Below are 20,968 nucleotides of genomic sequence, written 5' to 3'. Positions count from 1 at the left end.
AATCTTCCTCCTTTTGCTGAGGAAGATTTGCCCTGAGCTAACATCTGTGCCCGTCTTCCTCTATTTTGTATGTGAGCCATTATCACAGCATGGCCACTGATAGACAAGTGGTGTAGGTCTGCGCCTGGGAACTGAACCCATGCTGCCAAAGCAGAGTGTGCCAAACTTAACCACTAGGCCACCGGGGCTGGCCCACCCTTCTCGTTTTTTAGTTGTAGTCTTTCTGATGGTCAGATCATGTGATGTTCACATTCTTCTATCCATGTCCTCACACTTGATGTGTTCCTAGCTCTACAATTAAATATATAAAATGTTCACCATCTGTCCTTTTTCTGAAGTTTCCCCAGTCACCTCTTGGTTGGATGAAACTCATCCTCTAGAGGTCTGTAAACTGTAGGTTGTGCGTCAAATGTGGCTCACCACGTGTTTTTTTAATGGCCTGCAAGCTAAGCATGGTTTTTATATTTTTAGATGGTTGGGGAAAAAAAAATATTTTATGATACACGGAAATTATATCAAATTAAAATTTCAGTGTCCATAAATAAAGTTTTAATGGAACATAGTTGTGCTTATTCATTTATTTATTGTCTATGGCTGGTTCTGCACTACAACAGTAGAATTGAGTAATTCAGCAGAGATTGTATGACTTACAAAGCGCAAAATATTTACTGTCTTCCTTATACAGAAAGTTTACTGATCTCTGCTCAAGTAGATTCCTCAGGAAGGGCACATGTATACAGTGTTCCGTAAGTTCTGACATGTTCAAAATTGTATTTTTATAGCTTGGCTGCAGATAATATCCTTAGTTTGCATTTTCTTTCCTTAAAAATGCTGCTCTGCTGTTTTCTTGTTTTATATGTTGTTATTGAGAAGTCGGATGCCCGTCTACTTTTCTTGCTGTTACATTATTTCATCTTTTTACCTGAAGGCCTTTAGGACTTCTATCTTTAAAGTCTAACAGTTTTAGTAGGATATATTTTGGAGTTGATCATACTGGGTGAGTTTTTTTCTCACTCATGGACCCTTTCAATGTGTAGATTCAGGTCTTCTTTTATTTTCAGGAAGTTGTCTTAGATTACAGTTTTAAATGTTAGCTCTGTTCCATTGTTTTGATTTTCTTCTTCCATGACTCGAGTTATACTTACATTGGCTCTCTTATGCTTATCTTGTATTTCAACTACTTTTTCTCTGACTCTGTATTTCTTTACTTCATTTCATTTTCGTTCTCTTCATTGTTTTCCTGCTTTGTTTCAATGCACTTTATTAACCTTTCATTTGAGTCTATTATTTTGGACACTGTAATTTAGAATTCATTTCTGATATGATTTTCTCATTTTCTTCCATTTTTTTTTTTTCCTGAGTTCAGTCAAGTCTCATTTTATTTATTCTTGGTTTTTTTTGTCCATTTCTGTTCTTAGTTTTTGTATTTCTGATTAAATATGTTTTAATTTGATTAAGGGTTTTCATATCCCCAAATGCTTGTTTGAAGTGATGTAATCCACTTGGAAGCATTGTGTTACAGTTTTTTCCAGCTTTCTGATTGGGTTTTGGCTCTTATTTGCATTTTTTGCATTTTTTTTTTTGCAATAGTTTTGTATGGATATGGTTCTATTTTATATGGCTATGAGTCATATAAAATAGAAAATTTCTTTCTATTTTTTATTTCATGTACAGGGTTCACAAGTGCTCTCTTCTGTCAGTTCTGCCCTCTTATATGTAATTTCTTTTATAGATGATGCTGGTGGTAGTGGTGAGGTGAGGGGAAGGTTTGGGATGTCTTGTTTCTCTAGGATCCTTAATTTTCCCTTCTTGTTTTTGTTTCATTTACTGCCACATGTTTGATTTTCCTCTAGAAGTAATGCTTCTCTGAAGTTGCTACTTCTGGTCCTGCTCACTTTCGATCTCTTTCCCTGTGAATCACCAAGTCCCAACCTGTGTTCAGTATTTGTCCCTTATTGGGTTTTCTCTTTTTGGGTGTGGTTTTGCCTATGCTTCATCTAAGTCCTCACTACCCCTCTGCTCTCTTTCGTGGAGTCTCTTAGTTGTCTACATCTATAAGCTTGAAGTGATAGGCAACAGGAACTCTGATGGAACAAGTCTTTTGAAGGTCGTGGTGTTTATTTTTTGTCTCTTAGTAATGCTATAAACATGGATCATGTGTGGTTTTATTGCTGTCCTTTTTAATTGTATATTTTGGAGTGGGAAGTTTTGGGGAAGATTCAAAATCAGGCTGTCATCATCCTCTATCTGGATTAGTATATTTTAGATAATTTTTTACAGGAACCCTCAAAGGAAAAATGTTGTGAATAAGTTTTAGTTGCTGTGGGACATCAGTATAGATGAAAATACTTCATGTATTTCTTAAGTACTATATAATATCGTTATAATGATTAAAAAGATGTTTAATCATAAAATTTCATTACTCAGCCATTCTGGGTGTTGCATAGATTATTTTTTGCACACTTCACAATCTGTTCTGTTTCTGTTCCATTAGTATAAAATTATAGAAATTATTATTTTAAAAATTAGAGTATATTTCAAAAATTTATCAATGTTGAAGGTCCATTTTTGTTTTAAGTATTCAGGATTTTTTTTGGTTAACTAATCAAAGTGGTTTTTGATATATTTAGTTTTTATGACATTAAAGGCAATTAAGGTTGAAGTATTAGGGAGCATTTATTATTTGAATCATCTTTATCATTCTTCCTTGCTTTGTTAATATGTTTTGAAATGAAAACAAACTGATTTTTAATTTATCAGATGCATACTTCTACTGGAGGAGGATTTTGTGACTGTGGAGACACAGAGGCATGGAAAACTGGCCCTTTTTGTATAAGTCATGAACCTGGAAGAGCAAGTACTACAAAAGAGGTAAGAATATTATTTTTAAAAATTGCTAACTATTTTAAGCTTGATGAAATTAGATAGAAACAAATGTTAGGTGTATGAGTTGAACTGAATTCCATTGAGAATCCTAATTTTTATGTTCTAATATTTAAATGTAAGGAGTTTTATTTGTCTCTAGAGAAGTTAAAGATTTTATAAGTATATTCTTTATTTCTCTAAAGACGAAATGAATTCACAATGAAAAAATGAGCTCAGAATACTTTTTGTTAAGCAATTTGATAAGAGTGAACAATATATAAACCTGAAAGAGTAAATGGCAGTAATTTTTTTTTTAAATTTTATTTATTTATTTATTTTCCCCCAAAGCCCCAGTAGATAGTTGTATGTCATAGCTGCACATCCTTCTAGTTGCTGTATGTGGGACGCAGTCTCAGCATGGCCGGAGAAGCAGTGCATCAGTGCGCGCCTGGGATCCGAACCCGGGCCGCCAGCAGCAGAGCGCACGCACTTAACCGCTAAGCCACGGGGCCAGCCCAGGAAGTAATTATTAATAGATAGAAGCAGAATGTAGTGAATTAGAAAACAGTAGAATTGACACATAAATTCAGTAATTGCTTTTCTCAAAAAAAAGTCAACAAATTGATTATCCATTATATGTCCTAATCAAAGGGAAATGAAGCCGTGAGCAAGCCCAGACATAGACAATTAGAAAGGAGAATGGGGAAATAACCATAGAAACAGATATGAAAGGATTATAAAAGACTCTTATATGATTCTGTGCAAATACATTTTAAAATGTGTTATTTTATCAGACAGTATAAAGTGCCATAATTTATTCAAAAACAGATAAAACTTGAGTAGTCAAAAACCATTGAAGAAATTCAGAAAATTGTCACAAGAAAATACTGTCTAAAAAATACCATGCTCAATTAGTTTCACAGAAGAGTCCTTTTCAAAACTTAAAGAGTAAGTAGTTCTTGTACTCGTTAAACTGTTCACTGCTACAGGGTTTTCTGACCCTGTAGCAGTGTACACCCTTAGGGCCCAGATTTTGGTCTCTTAAGTACCATTCCCCACTGAAGGAAATCAGGGCTGATTGTAAAAATACCTGATTCAGAGTCTGAGTTGGGAAGATATAAGGTAAGTTTGTGAGGATGGGTTTGTATCAAAAGAACCCAGGACCCAACTAAAGGCTCCCATTGACCTGAGTTGGGCAATTGAAGCATCAAAAAAAATACTAAATAACAATTGATTGAATTATACTGAATTATAAAAATCCATGAATTGTTGGGGCCGGCCCAGTGGCGTAGTGGTTAAGTTTATGTGCTCCACTTTGGTGGCCTGGGGTTCACTAGTTAAGATCCTGGGCACGGACCCACGCACCGCTCATCAAGCCATGCTGTGGCAAGCGTCCCACATATAAAGTAGAGGAAGATGGGCACGGATGTTAGCCCGGGACCTATCTTCCTCAGCAAAAAGGAGGATTGGCAACCGGTGTTAGCTCAGGGCTAATCTTCCTCACCAAAAAAAAAAAAAATCCATGAGTTCCTAATGAAACTTATGTGAGAGCTAAATAGAATAAAACTTGTTTGTTGCCAGGGCAGTGGTTATTATATCAATACCTTGCTCTAAAAATTCATAATTAAGGGAATGAACTAAGGATTTATTCTGCGTTTTCATAGGAATTGTATTTCATGGTAAACAAATATCCCCAATTCATGAGGTAAAGCTCTTCTTTCTGGAGGAGGGCTGGCTAATAGGGAAGAGATAGTAGAATTAGAAAAATCAACATTTTGCAAACCCTAGAGAAATATTTGATTTAGGCAAAGATCATTAATGGATGCTAAAACCCTTAAGATTTGAGTTGATGGCGAACAATATTCACATGGTTCTAAATTGACATCTCGTAGATTACTTGCTAATCATAAGGGAAAAAAATGAAACTTTACAATGCAGGTATCCTACTGTCATCATCTGAAACCAGTCATCAATATTAGCACTGTTCTAATAGTGGGATGATATGTCATAGTGAACTTCCTCTTATTTATTTATTTATTTGATTGCCATAACGTTGGTTTATAACATTATGTAAATTTCAGGTATACATCATTATATTTTGATTTCTGTATAGATCGCATCATGTTCACCACCCAAAGACTAATTATAATGCATCACCACACACATGTGCCTAATCACCCCTTTCGCCCTCCTCCCTTTCCCCTTCCCCTCTGGTAACCACCAATCCAATCTCTGTGTGATCGTTTTTTGTTGTTTTTATGCTCTGCTTATCAGAGAGATCATACAGTATTTGACCTTCTCCCTCTGACTGATTTCGCTTAGCATAATACCCTCAAAGTCCATCCATGTTATCACAAGTGGCTGAATTTCATTGTTTCTTATGGCTGAGTAGTATTCCGTTGTGTATATACACCACATCTTCTTTTTCCATTCGTCCCTTGATGGGCACGTAGGTTGCTTCCAAGTCTTGGCTATTGTGAGTAATGCTGCAGTGAACGTAGGGGTGCATGTATCTTTATGCATTCGTGTTTTCATGTTCTTTGGATAAATACTCAGCAGTGGAATAGCTAGATCATATGGTAGTTCTATTCTTAATTTTTTGAAGAATCTCCATACTGTTTTCCATAGTGGCTGCACGAATTTGCACTCCCACCAGCAGTGTATGAGAGTTCCCTTCTCTCCACATCCTCTCCAACACTTGTTTCCTGTCTTGTTCATTATAACCATTCCGACGGGAGTGAGGTGATAATCTTATTGTAGTTTTGATTTGCATCTCCCTGATAGTTAATGATGTTGAACCTCTTTTCATATGCCTGTTGGCCATCTGTATATCTTCTTTGGAGAAATGTCAGTTCAGGTCTTGTGCTCATTTTTTAATCAGGTTGTTAGTTTTTTTGTTGTTGAGATGTATGAGTTCTTTGTATATTTTGGCTATTAACCCCTTAGCAGATATATGGTTGGCAAATATCTTCTCCCAATTGTTAGGCTGTCTTTTCGTTTTGTTGATGGTTTCCTTTGCTGTTCAAGAAGCTTTTTAGTCTGATGTAGTCCCATATGTTTATTTTTTCTATTGTTTCCCTTGCCTGGTCAGACATGGTACTTGAAAATATGTTGCTAAGACCAATGTTGAAGAGCATACAAGCCTATGTTTTCTTTTAGAAGTTTCATGGTTTCATGTCTTACATTCAAGTCTTTAATCCATTTTGAGTTAATTTTTGTGTATGTTGTAAGATAATGGTCTACTTTCATTTTTTGCGTGTGGCTGACTAGTTTTCTCAACACCATTTATTGAAGAGACTTGCCTTTCTCCATTGTGTGTTTTTGGCTCCCTTGTCGAAAATTAGCTGTCCATAGATGTGTGGGTTTATTTCTGGGCTCTTGATACTGTTCCATTGATCTGTGTCTGTTTTTGTGCCAGTACCATTGTGTTTTGGTTACTATAGCCTTGTAGTATATTTTGAAATCAGGTAGTGTGATACCTCCAGCTTTGTTCTTTTTTCTCATGATTTCTTTGGCTTTTTGGGGTCTTTTGTTGTTCCATATAGATTTTAGGATTCTTTGTTCTGTTTCTGTGAAAAATGTTGTTGGAACTTTGATAGGGATTGTGTTGAATCTATAGATTGCTTTAGGAAGTATGGACATTTTAGCTATGTTTTGTTTTGTTTTTTGAGGAAGATTGGCCCAGAGCTAACATCTGTCACCAATCTTCCTCTTTTTCTTTTTTCTCCCCAAAGCCCTGGTACATAGTTGTATGTACTGTTGTGTGTACCTAGTTGTAGATCCTGCTAGTTCTTCTGTGTGGGACACCGCTTCAACATGGCTTGATGAGCAGTGAGTAGGTCTGTGCCCAGGCTCTGAACTGGTGAACCCTGGGCTGCTGAAGTGGAACGTGCGAACTTAACTGCTACGCCACCGGACCAGCCCCTAACTTTGTTAATTCTTCCAATCCAAGAGCACGGAGAGCACGGAATATCTTTCTATTTCTTTGGGTCTTCTTCAAGTTCTTTCAACAATGTTTTATAGTTTTCAGTGTATAGATCTTTAACCTCTTTGGTTAAGTTTATTCCTAGGTATTTTATTCTTTTTGTTGCAATTGTAAATGGGATTGTATTCTTAATTTCTTTTTCTGCTACTTCATTGTTAGTGTATAGAAACGCAACTGATTTTTGTATGTTGATTTTGTATCCTGCAACTTGACCATATTCATTTATTATTTCTAAAAGTTTTTTGGTGGATTCTTTAGAGTTTTCTATGTATAAAATCATATCATCTGCTAGTAGTGACATTTTCACTTCTTCCTTTCTGATTTGGATCCCTTTTATTTCTTTTTCTTGCCTGATTGCTCTAGCTAGGACTTCCTGTACTATGTTAAATAGGAGTGGTGAGAGTGGGCATCCTTGTCTGGTTCCTGTTCTTAGAGGGATGGCTTCCAGTTTTTCACCATTGAGGATGATATTAGCTGTGGGTTTGTCATATATGGCCTTTATTATGTTGAGGTACTTTCCTTCTATACCCATTTTATTCCGAGTTTTTATCATAAATGGATGCTGTATCTTGTCAAATGTTTCTCTGCATCTATTGAGATGGTCCTGTAGTTTTTATCCTTCATTTTGTTAATGTGGTATATCACATTGATTAATTTGCAGATGTTGAACCATCCCTGCATCCCTGGAATAAATCTCACTTGATCGTGGTGTATGATCTTTTTAACATATTGTTGTATGCGATTTGCTAGTGTTTTGTTGAGGATTTTTTGCATCGATCGATGTTCATCAGTGATATTGGCCTGTAATTTTCTTTTTTTATGTTGTCCTTGTCTGCTTTTGGTATCAGGGTAATGTTGGCTTTGTAGAATGAGTTAGGAAGCTTCCCCTCCTCTTCAATTTTTTGGAAGAGTTTGAGAAGGATAGGTATTAAGTCTTCTTTGAATGTTTGCTAGAATTTACCAGGGAAGCCATCTGGTCCTGGACTTTTATTTTCTGGGGAGACTTTTGATTACTGTTTCAATCTCCTTACTTTTGATTGCTCTATTCAAATTCTCTATTTCTTCTGGATCCACTTTTGGAAGGTTGTATGATTCTAAGAATTTATCTTTTTCTTCTAGATTATCCAATTTGTTGGCATATAGCTTTTTGTAGTATTCTCTTATAATCTGTTGTATTTCTGAGGTGTCCATTGTAATTCTTCTTCTTTCATTTCATATTTTTTTTATTTGAGCCTTCTCTCTGTTTTGCTTGATGAGTCTAGCTAAAGGTTTGTCAATTTTGTTTATCTTTTCAAAGAACCAGCTCTTGGTTTCATTGATATTTTTCTATTGTTTTTTTAGTCTCTATTTCATTTATTTCTGCTCTGATTTTTATTATTTTACTCCTTCTACTGATTTGGGGCTTTGTTTGTTCTTCTTTTTCCAGTTCCTTTAGGTGTACCGTTAAATTGTTTATTTGAGATCTTTCTTGTTTGTTGAGGTAGGCCTGTATTGCTATAAACTTCCCCCTTAGAACTGCTTTTGCTGTATCCCATAAATTCTGGCATGCTGTATTTTCATTTTCATTTGTCTCCGGGTATTTTTTGATTTCTCCTTTGATTTCTTCATTGACCCAATCATTGTTTAGTAGAATTTTGTTTAATCTCCACATATTTGTGGCTTTTCTGATTTTCTTCCTGTAGTTGATTTCTAGTTTCATACTATTGTGGTTAGAAAAGATGCTTGGTATTATTTCAGTCTTCTTAAATTTATTGAGACTTGTTTTGTGGCCTAAAATGTGATCAGTCCTGGAGAATGTTCCACGTGCATTAGAAAAGAATGTGTATTCTTCGATTTTTGGTTGGAATGTTCTGTATATATCTACTATGATCTAGTGTGTCGTTTAAGGCCAGTGTTTCCTTATTGATCTTCTGTTTAGATGATCTATCCGTTGGTGTAAGTGGAGTGTTAAAGTCCGCTACTATTATTGTGTTACTGTCTGTTTCTCCTTTTATGTCTGTTAATAATTGCTTTATATATTTAGGCACTCCTATGTTGGGTGCATAGGTATTTGTAAGTGTTATATCCTCTTGTTTATTCCCTTGATCACTATGTGGTGCCCTTCGTTGTCTCTTATTAATAAGTCTATTTTGTCTGATATAACTATTGCTACCCCAGCTTTCTTTTCATTGTCATTTGCATGGAGTATCTTTTTCCATCCCTTCACTTTCAGTTTGTGAGTGTCTTTAGGTCTGAAATTTGTCTCTTGTATGCGGCATATATATGGGTCTTGTTTTTTATCCAATCAGCCACCCTTTGCCTTTTGATCGGAGCATTTAGTCCATTGACATTTAAAGTAGCTATTGATAAGTATGTACTTACTGCCATCTTATTACTTTTTTTCCAGGTATTTTGGTAGTTCTTCTCTGTTCCTTTCTTCTTCTCTTGCTCTCTTCCTTTGTGGTTTGATGGCTTTCTTTAGTATTATGTTTGGGTTCCTTTCTCTTAGTGTTTTGTTTATTTATTATGGGTTTCTAGTTTGTGATTACCATGAGGTTCATACATAATAACCTACGTATATAGCAATCTATATTAAGTTGATGGTCTCTTTAGTTTGACCTCTTTCTAAAAGCTCTGCTCCTTTACTCCCCTCCTCCCACACTTTATGTTTTTGATATCGTATCTAACCTCTTTTGTGTGCATTTTTATCCGTTACCCTCTTATCATGGAAATAGATAATTTTTTCCTATTAGTGGTCTTTTCTTTCCTCTTAAATAAGTCCCTTTAGCATTTCTTGTAGGACTGGTTTCTTGGTGATGAACTCCTTTAATTTTTGCTTGTCTGGGAAACTCTTTATCTCTCCTTCCATTCTGAATGATAACCTTGCTGGATAGAATATTCTTGGCAGTAGGTTTTTTTCCTTTTAGCCCTTTAAATGTATCATGCCACTCTCTTCTAGCCTGTAAGGTTTCTGCTGAGAAGTCAGCTGATAGCCTTATGGGGTTTCCTTTGTATGTAACTTGTTGCTTTTCTCTTGTGGCTTTTAGGATTTTCTCTTTAATTCTGGACATTTTAATTATGATGTGTCTTGATGTGAGCCTCTCGGGGTTTATCTTTTTTGGTGCTCTCTGTACCTGGATGTCTGTTTTCTTCCTTAGGTTAGGAAAGTTTTCAGCTATTATTTCTTCAATTATATTCTCTGCCCTTTTGTTTCTCTCTTCTCCTTTTGGGACACCTATAACACGGATGTTAGTGTGCTTGATGTTGTCCCAGAGGTCCCTTAGACTGTCCTCACTCTTTTTAATTCTTTCTTCTTTTATCTGTTCAGCTTAGGTGATTTCCTTTAGTTTTTTGTCCAGCTTGTTGATCCATTCTTCTGTATCATCTGCTCTACTTTTGAGTCACTCTAGTGAATTTTTCATTTCCAGTATTGTATTCTTCATTTGTGATTGGTTCTTTTTTATATTTTCCATTTCTTTGTTGACGTTCTCACTGAATTCATCCATTCTTTTCCCAAGATCAGTGAGCATTCTTATGACTTTCTGTTTGAACTCTTTGTCAGGTCGATTGCTCATTTCTGTTTCATTTGGTTCTTTTTCTGCGGTTTTGTCCTGTTCCCTTACTTGGAACGTATTCTTTGTCTCCTCATTTTGCCTCTTTGTCTGTGCTTGTATCTGTGTATTAGGTAGGTCAGCTACATTTCCTGATCTTGGAGAGGTGACCTTATGTAAGAGATGACTTATGAGGCCCAGCAGTGTGCTTCCCTCATCACCAGTTCCACATGTTCCAGGAGTGACCCCCATGTGGGCTACATATGTCCTTCTGTTGTGGCAGGATTGCTCTTGCTGTAGATGCCCAGGGAGGCTGAGCTGTCCCCCTGGCAGGCTGGTTGTAATGCTCAGCTGTGTGTGGCTATTATGGACCCTTCAGCCTCTTTATCGGGTGTAGGAAGCCCCAGCACAGTTGGCTGCAAGGTCTAATAGCACATTCCTGTTGCAGTTTTTCTGTTAAGTGACTATGCCACCTGCGTGGCTGGTTGTTAGGCTCAGGGGCTTACAATTGCTGTAGGCCTCCGGCCTATAAGGCTCTTGTCAGCTCTCTCAGGATTGCAGGTGGGTGGGGCTAGCCCCAGATGGGGGAGCACCCAGTTGTTTGAGGCATTGGAAGGTGGGGCTGATCCCCTATGTGGCTGTTTGAGAAGCACAAGTCTTCTGCAGCTGACAAGCCCCATTGCCCACAGGGCCACACACCATCAACACAGTCCTGTCCCATGGGCCTCTCCCAACCCCCTGAAGCAGACCTAGTCATCCCATGCTCTCCACCCATGCCCCACACACTCTGTCTGCTCCTTGCACACACCCTCCCCCACCGGGTGGTGGACCCACTTGCCGGGCTGCAGAGTTTCCAGGCATTCCGCCTGTGCAGGCCCACAGGTTGCCCAATGGCTTGTTGTTGGGTGGGGCCAGTCCCTAGTGTGGGCTGCTTGCCCTGGCTAAACTGGATTAAATCGGTGCTCTAGTGAGTGGGGCAGACCCTGTGCTGAGAGGCTTGGGGAGAATTCCAGTGGTGGCTGCCAGCGACTGTGTCAGCACACTTGCCCTGGTCACAACAATAGCTGCCACCAATGTCTCAGTCCATGGAGAGATCTCACCTTTCACTGAGATGCACCCAGGACCTATCAGGTGAGTCTGTTTTCACCAAAGGACTGTGCACCTTTCTTTCTGGTGATTTTAGGTTGCTTTCCAAAACAGGTGAATTTGTGTGTGGGCCCTTTAAGAACTGGGTTTTTTTCTTCTTATGTCAAATAGCTTTTCAGGGGGTATTCCCCATTGTTGTTAGTAGCCAGCAAAGCCAGATATTATGACACATCTCAGTTGTGTTGGGTCCAGAAAATGCTTATAGCAGCAAAGCTCCCTCACTCAGGTCCCCAACTCCTCCAGGGAAGGCTACATACCTTTGGATTGCTCCAGGGTGGCCCTGAAGTGCTGCAGCTTTCGAAGGTGGCTTTTTTTCTCTCCAGAAGGGAATTTCTGTCTCTTGCACCTCAGTCAGGACTGTTGCATAGTACAGGGGTTCTTCTTATCCAATTTTCAGTTCTCTCTCAGGGGTAATTGTTCCAAGAGTGGTTGTAAGTCTGTTTTCCCCTGGAAGGAGGTGAGTTCAGAGTCCGCCTATGCCACCATCTTGATACCAATCACCTGAACTTCCTTTTATGATGTAAAATGAAGTACATAGTTTAACATCTGAAAGTCAGTTAATGTAATATACTATATAAGTAGAATAACAAACAAAACCACATGATCATCTGAATAGATGCTGCAAAACCATTTGACTAAATCCAACACACTTTCACGATAAAAAGACAAACTTATAAAAGAAGAGAACTTCCTCAACCTGATAGAGGGCATCTATGAAAAACTCACAGCTATAATTATAGTGGATACTTTTCCCCTAAGATCAGGAACAAGACAAAGATTCTGCTTTTGCCACATCTATTCAGTATTTTACTGGAGGTTCTAGGAAATAAAAGGCATCCAGATTGGAAAGGAAGAAGTAAAACTAGCTCTATTTGCAGATGCCATGATTTTGTATACAAAAAATCCTAAGGAATCCACTAAAGAATTATTAGAACTAATAAACAGGTTCAGCAAGATTACAGTATACAAGATAATTATACAAAAATTACAGTCATGTGTTGCTTAATGACGAGGATACGTCCTGAGAAATGTGTCATTAGGGCATTTTGTAGTTATGCAAACATCATAGAATGTACTTACACAAACCTGATCGGTATAGCCTACTACGCACCTAGTCTATATGGTACTAACCTTATGGGACCGCTGTTGAATATGCAGTCCATTGTTGACTGAAACGTTGTTATGCAGCACATGGCTGTACTTATATTTCTCTACATTAGTAATGAACAATCCAAAGATGAAATTGAGGAAACAAAGTTCCATTTATTATAGTAACAAAGAGAATAAAATATTTAGGAATAAATTTAACAAAAGAAGTATAAAATTTATATTCTGAAAACTATAAAACACTATTGAAAGAAATTAAAGAAGATCCAAATAAATGGAAAAATATCCCATTTTTCTGGATCAGAAGACTTATATTGTCCATTGTGTGTTTTTTCCCAGTACCACCAAGAAATTAACTCAGTTCTCCTGTGACCAGGTGTCTCACAAATTTAACTCAATTCTAACACTGTGCACATGGAGATAGCATCAGATTCTACAGGTTAAGGGCTGAATCCCACAAGACTGCCCCCACTTCAGGTGCTGAAATCCATCTTGTTGTCTGTGCTTCTGACCAACTGGCTTTAAATCACAGGTTGCCACAAGCCCCTCCTCACGTTTTATTAATTTGCTAGAGTGGCTCATAGAACTCAGGAGACCAGTTTACTTACCAGATTACCTGTTTATTATAAAGGATACAACTCAGGAACAGCCAGATGGAAGGGATGCATAGGGCGGGGTATGTGGGAAGGGGCTGTGGAGCTTCCAAGCTGTCTCCCAGTGCTCCACTCGCCCAAATCTCCAGGTGTTCGCCAACCCAGAAACTCTCCGAACCTTGTTCTTTTATGGAGGACTGATTATATAGGCATAATTGATTAAATCATTGGCCATTGGCGATTGGTTCAACCTCTAGCCCCTCTCCCCTCCCCGGAGGTCAGGGGGGTGGGACTGAAAGTTCCAACTCTCTAATCACATGGTTGGTTCTCCTGGCAACCAGCCCAGCCTTAGGTACTTTCCAAAAGTCACCTTGTTAACATAACAAAAGACATTTTTTTGCTCTGTTCACTTAGGAAATTGCTGGAGTTTTAGGAGCTCTGTGCCAGAAACGAGAATGAAGACCAAATATATTTATTATTGTAAATCACAATAACACAGGCCATATTCCCCAAATTGATTTACAGATTCAACACAATTCCTATCACAGCTCCAGCTGGGATTTTTTTTTTAGGTAGTTGACAGGCTGACTCTAAAATTCATGTGGAATTGTAAGGGACCCAGAATAGCCCAAATAACCTTGAAAGAAGAACAAAGTTAAGAGGACTCACACTTCCCTATTTGGAAACTTACTACGAAGCAACAGTAATCAAGACAATGTGGTACTGGCATAATGATAAACATATAGATTAATGAAATAGATTTGAGAGCCCAGAAATAAACCCACAGATCTGCTGTCAACTGTTTTTCGACAAGAGAACCAAGACCATTCACTAGGAAAAGAATAGTCTTTACCAAATGGTGCTTGGACAGCTGGATAGTCACATGCAAAAGAATGAATCTGGACTTCTAACTCACACCATACACAAAAATTAACTCAAAATGGGCCGGCCCCGTGGCTTAGCAGTTAAGTGCGCGCGCTCGGCTACGGGCGGCCCGGGTTCGGATCCCGGGCGCGCACCAGCGCACCGCTTCTCCGGCCATGCTGAGGCTTCATCCCACATACAACAACTAGAAGGATGTGCAGCTATGATATACAACTATCTACTGGGGCTTTGGGGGAAAAATAAATAAATAAAATTATTAAAAAAAAAATTTAACTCAAAATGGATCAAAGACCTAAATGTAAGGGCTAAAACTATAAAACTTTTAGAAGAAAACAGAGGGATAAATCTTCATTGCCTCACTTTTGACAATGGATGTGATACCAAAGCATGAGTAACAGAGAAAAAATAGATAAATTGAACATCATCAAAATTAAAACCTTTTGTGTTCTAAAGGACACCACCAAGAAAATGAAGACAACCCACAAAATGGGAGAAATATATTTGCAAATCATATATCCGAAAAGAAACTTATAAAGAACTCTTAAAATTCAATAATAAAAAGACAACCCAATTTTTAAAATGAGCAAAGGATCTGAATAGTCATTTCTTCAAAGAATATATATAAGTAGCCAATAAGCACATGAAAAGATGTTCAACATTAGTTATTAGAGAAATGCAAACCAAACCATAATGAGATACTTCTTCACATCCACTAATGGCTATAATGAAAAAGGTAGATAAAGTGTTAATGAGGATATGACAAAATTTGAACCTTCATACACTGCTGGTGGAAATGTAAACTGATGCAGCCACTTTGGAAAATAGTCTGGCAGTTCTGCAGATGGTTAAATGTAGAATTACCAGCAATTCCACTCCTAGGTATATACCCAAAATAATTGAAAACAGGTATTCAAACAAATATTTGTATGTGGATGTTCATAGCAGCATTATTCATAATAATATTACTATTATTCTAAAAATAGTATTATTATAGGATAATAGAATAGTATTATTCTTCATAATAAAAAGTAGAAACAACCCAAATATCCATCAACTGATAAATGGATAAACAAAATGTGGTATATCCATACAGTGGAATATTATTTTTCTATAGAAGGGAATGAAGTGCTGAAAGTTGCTTCAACTTGGAGGAACCCTGAAAACATTATGCTAAGTGAAAGATGGCAGTTACAAAAGACCACATATTATATGATTCCATTTATATGAAATGTCTGGAATAGGCACATCCATAGGGATAGAAAGTAGATTAGTGGTTGTTTAGGCCTAGGAGGATGGAGGCATGGGTGAGTGGGTGGGGGCAATCATTAAATGGGTTTTTTTGGTGTTGAAGATGTTCTAAAACCGACTATGGTGATAGTTGCACATATCTGTAAATATACTAAAAACCATTGAATAGTACATTTTGAGTGAATTGAATGATATGTGAATTATATCTTAAGCTGTTAAAAAATTGAAATACATAGCCTCACTTATGAAATAGTCTTGCTAAAAATATTTAACTTGAATTTAATAAAGCCTTGAGTTCTTGTAGTTTATAGGAAATTCAGGGGAGAGATGAAGAAGATAAAGAATACTACAAGGAAGATAAATATAAAATGTAGGACATTTCATGATAAATCTGGAATGTAGGACTTTTTACAGGAAAACTGGCCTGGTCTCTGTCATGAAGAAGAGGCTGGTGGGGATGGGAGATTCATTTCGATGTAAACAACTTGAGACATACACAACCAAATATAATAGACATATGGGGAATAATTAGGAAAATTGAATATGGTCAAGATATTAGATGATATTTAAAAATTAATGTTATTATATATACTAATGGTGTTATGATTATGTAGGAAAATGTCCATTTCTTATTTTAGAGATACATATTAAAGTACTTAGGGGTAAAATATCATGATGACTATTTTTTACTTTAAAATTTTACTTTAAAATATTTGAACAACAAAAAAGAAGCATCTATGGAAAAATAATGTTATTAAATTTAGGTGAAAGTTGTGTTTATTGTACTATACTGATCTTCCTGTCTTTCTTTAAAAATTTTAACTAATAAAAAGATCAAAAATAAGAAATAAAAATCACCCAATTACTTAAACACCAAACAAATAACAAAAACATACAAATTGTTCCTGAGCATAGAGGAGGAAGAAAAGGAAAGTTTCCAAATTTGTTATATAAAGCCAACACTATACTGACGTCAAATTTGACAAAATATAGAATTTACAGATCAGTCTTATTAATAATTGTTATGCTGAAATCCTGAATAAAATAGTAGCAAGTGGAATCAATTTTAAAAGAATAATATAACACAATCATGCTTACATTCTTGGAACGAACCCTTCTTGAAATTCAATTGTGAAACCGTTTGTGCCTGGCATTTTGGGGGAAAGTAGTTCTATGATAACATTCTCAATTTCTTCCAGGATTATTGGCTTCAAATCAAAAGCCATTAATCATGCTTAATGATGAAACACTAGTATATTCCCATTATAAATAGAGATAAGATAAGGAAATCCACTATTGCTCCTATTATTTACCACTATTCTGGAAGTCAATCAGATAAACAAACAGAATGAAATAAAATACATAAATATTGCAGAAGAGGCAAAATAGTCATGATTGTATACCTGGAAAACCCAAGAAAATTAACTGAAAAAGAATTAGAAACTATAGTAGAGTTTAGTCAGGTTATTGGTTATAGAGCTTATATTAAAAATCATTAGTTTTTCTATTTAATGTGTTCAACAAATATTTCTTGAATGCTCTTACAAGCAATAGCTTTTAGAAAATGTAATGGAAGAAAAGATCCCATTCACTATAGCATCAAAAAAAAAAAAATCTAGGAAAAAAACAAGAAGAAATCTGCCAGCTCTATTTTAAGAAAACTTTAAAACTGTCCTCTGATGGGCATGAGAGGAAGAAAAATCAAGGACATACTTCATTCTTGAATTGGGGGATTCATATTACAAAGAAAATTTTTTCTAAAATTAATCTATAAATTCAATATATTTCCAATCAGAGTAACAGCCAAATCCTCTTTTGGAACTTGACAAAGTAATCAGAAGTTCTTCTGGAAAAATAATTTGTGAGAATTGCTAGGAAAAGCTGAAAAGAAGAGTTATGAGTGTGAGTAGGTCCAACTGATTTAAAATGTATTAAAGAGCTGTAGTAATCCAAACAATGTGATTCCTGGTAAAGGAATAGTTACCAGATAATGGAATAGAAAAGAGAATCTAAACCCAAATTGGTAGTAAAGATAACATTTCAGGTTGATGAAGGTAAGTAATTGGATACCCATATGAGAGAAATAACAAAAAAAAAGCTTGATCAGTGTTAATATCAGATAAATTCCAAAAATATCAAGGATTTTAAACAGTTTTTTAAGGAAAGAACTTAGAAACTTATTAGAAGAAAATATGGGTGAATTTTAGAAAATAATCTTGAAGTAGATTGGGCCTAAGATTTTTTTAAAATTCAGAAGCCATAAAAAGGAAAAGATTGATAAATTTGACTCTACAAAAATTTATAACTTCTTTATAGCAGACAACTAAGTTGTGAGATTAATGAAAAACTGGAAAAGACTTTGCAATATATTGACAAAGGATAGTCGTCTATCATTAAGAAACCCTTCGTATTCTGTATATTTGTGTTATGAGACCACTCACATATGTAGTATACCCTATTTTACAAAACTCTAAATGGAAAGAAATGGAATTATATTTGGAGAAGTAAAATGTGTTCCCTTCCCTTGAGTAGAAGCATTAGACCACAACAGCATGGGCTCTAAGACAGGTGTTCTCGGTTTGCTTTAAACTCCCCTAATTAGCTCTTTGACCTTGGCTAAGTTATTCAACCTTTCTACATTTAAGTTTCTTTATCTCTAACCTGGAGGTAATAGTGGCTGCCTCGCAGGGGCATTGGGATTAAATTAGATAATACGTATAAAGTGCTTAGCCTGAGAATATACCTGGCATATTGTGAGGGCCCAGTAAACGTTAGCTATCATCATAATTATTAGTATTATTATTACTACTCTTTCAATACCTACTGCTTTTCCCATTACCTGTTCTTACTTCTGATACTAACAATACCTCACATTTCTATAATATTTTAGATTTAACAAAGATCTTTTGCATGCGTTTTATCATTCTATCCTCATTTCTGCTTTATGAGGTAGATATAGTAGCTCCATATTACAGTGTGGAAACAGAGCCTCAGTAAAGTTAAGTGACTTACTCAGGTTTACATATCTACTCAGTGGCAGAGTTGGGCCTGAAATTCAGATCTTTAGATTCTGGGCTCCAGCACATTTTTTTAACCTTGAATTTGGAAATAATTTCAAATCTATAAAAAGTTGCAAAAGTAAAAATAGTACAAAGAATATTCATATACTCTTTACCCATTCACCTATTGTTAGCATTTTTCCCCATTTACTTTATCATTCGGCACTCTATTTTTAGATTGCCTTCTCTCTTACTCATTTGCTCGTCCTGATCCCAAATGATTATTCCTTCATTTGACAAATATTTATCGAGTGCCTATTACTTGATTAAATATCACCAGATGTCCATTACCTGAAACATTCTATCTAGTTTTAACCCTTTCAATTCATTCTCTTGTTTTTGTTTTGTTTAAAGAATGCTTTTAATTCTGATTATTTCGATTTCCTCCTCTAATATTTTTTAAAGGGTAGTGGAATATTTTGTCATATAATCAGAGAGTGCTTTGTGGCTTGATTTTTCTATCTTCTTCATTCCATAACTTTTCTTCTTCTTCTTTTTTTTTTTTTGTGAGGAAGATCAGCCCTGAGCTAACATCTGTGCTAATCCTCCTCTTTTTGCTCAGGAAGACCAGCTCTGAGCTAACATCTATTGCCAATCCTCCTCCTTTTTTTTTTTTTTTCTTTTTTTTCCTCCAAAGCCCCAGTAGATAGTTGTATGTCATAGTTGCACATCCTTCTAGTTGCTGTATGTGGGACGCGGCCTCAGCATGGCCGGAGAAGCGGTGCATCGGTGCGCACCCGGGATCCGAACCCGGGCCGCCAGTAGCGGAGCGCGCGCACTTAACCGCTAAGCCACGGGGCCGGCCCTGCATAGCTTTTCTAGAAGACAGTTTTTACACTTTAAGTAGCTGAAGAATCCTTGGGAGTTGAGTTGTCTCATTGAATTTACAAAACTAGCCTCCCTCCCTCTACGTCATGGGGTTCCAGTCTTTTTGAGGGTTTTCCTGAATCAAATGGCCTTAGAACACTAAATTTAGTCCTGACCTAATCTGATCTTTTTGGATTTCTTTGGATTTCTTTGGATTTATAATTAGATTCCAAAGGTGATTGGTCATTCGGGCTCATCCTAAAGGTAAATTTGGATATTCTGGAACTGATTCATGATCTGGAGGTGAGAGAAGGACACTTCATGTCTAGCACATAATTAATCAATTCATGCAACACAAACAGTCCTGCGTACTTAGCATTTTGTTTCATCTCTGCTTTGGTGAATGTGAAATCCATATTCTGCCAGGTGCATGGCATTGTGCCAGCCGTAATGGGGATTTACCAAGTGTAATCAGACCTGGCTGGTGCTAATCCGCCAATCATCCAGCATTTGGCGATATGTTTTGAAGAGTGGCTCCTTTCCAGTATATGTAAAAGAAGTTTCTCTCTAGTTGTGCAGTACATTTCTGGGTTAATTATGAAGTTGTTTTTTTTTTTTTTCTATTTAGATTATAGCCTTTTTGTATCCTCTAATTGACCTTCTTATTTTCTAAGCTAAAAATGCTTTCCATGAAAGTTTCTTATGTACTTACGAGACCTCTTCTAAAGCACTTAGCCTCTGACTGGTACAGTGTGGAAGTAAGCAGTAGAAAGAATCTTTTTTTTTTTTTTGGACTACTTATTTTTATTGGACTTATTTTTAGGAAAACTTCTTATTTTCACTTTTGTTCCCAAGTGCCTGAATGCTTTAGATATTCAAAATAATCTTTACCTTGGCGGTTTTATTGGAACTCCTTACATAGACAACTCTTCACCACAGACTACTTTTCTGAAGAACTGAAAGGATATATTGAGCTAAAAAAGATAAGAAATAGGAATGTAGTGGACAATATTGGTCTTAGTACCTTTGGCACTCTTTTTAGCTCTAACAAAGACTTCTGAGCAAAAGCTCCAGAGAAAAGGTGACATTGAAGAGAGGGTAAAAATTGAAATCATAAAGCATTGGGAAATGAGAGAGAATAGGTGCAAAAAAGAAATGTTTAGGTTAATGGTTTGGTGACCACAGCATAAATACAGTTCATTAGTACAGTCTGCAGCAGGTAGGTTAAAATTTAGTATTAAAAGCCTTAGGGCCGGCCCCGTGGCTTAGCGGTTAAGTGCGCGCGCTCCGCTGCTGGCGACCCGGGTTTGGATCCCGGGCGCGCACCGACGCACCGCTTGTCTGGCCATGCTGAGGCCGCATCCCACATACAGCAACTAGAAGGATGTGCAGCTATGACATACGACTATCTACTGGGGCTTTGGGGGAAAAAAATAAAAAAAAAAAATTTTAAAGCCTTATACTGAATTTCTGTTGGATTTTTTTTTTTGTCTTAAAGAGCTACTACTTTTTTCCTGTTTATTTCTTTGTTTAAACAGCTTATTGAGGTATAACTTGCATACCAAATAAAAAATTCATCCATTTAAATTGTACAATTCAGTGTTTTTTTAGTGTATTCACAGAGATCACCACAATCAATTATAGAATATTTTCATCACCCCGAAAAGAAACCTTATACCCATTAGCAGTTGCTCTCCATTTCTTCCAAACTCCCCAGCCTTAGGCAACCACTAATCTACTTTC

The 20,968-nt window shown here is 36.6% G+C and overlaps 1 protein-coding gene across 2 annotated transcripts in view; it reads left to right on the top strand.

The window, feature by feature from the left end:
* The window catches only part of UBR1 (ubiquitin protein ligase E3 component n-recognin 1), a 142,735-nt gene that overhangs the window by 34,396 nt on the left and 87,371 nt on the right, over window positions 1–20,968 (top strand). For both annotated transcript variants that reach the window (XM_087426079.1, XM_004421475.3), the window contains exon 4: window positions 2,761–2,871. In XM_087426079.1, the coding sequence (XP_087282205.1) occupies window positions 2,761–2,871 (111 nt within the window). The remainder of the gene's footprint in view (window positions 1–2,760; window positions 2,872–20,968) is intronic.

The sequence above is a fragment of the Ceratotherium simum genome, chromosome 3 (genome assembly GCF_057802395.1).
Source record: "Ceratotherium simum simum isolate JZ-2026a chromosome 3, ASM5780239v1, whole genome shotgun sequence".
Lineage (NCBI taxonomy): Eukaryota > Metazoa > Chordata > Mammalia > Perissodactyla > Rhinocerotidae > Ceratotherium > Ceratotherium simum.
The sequence above is the reverse complement of the archived record's forward strand: the minus strand, read 5'-3'. Positions and strand labels throughout refer to the sequence as shown.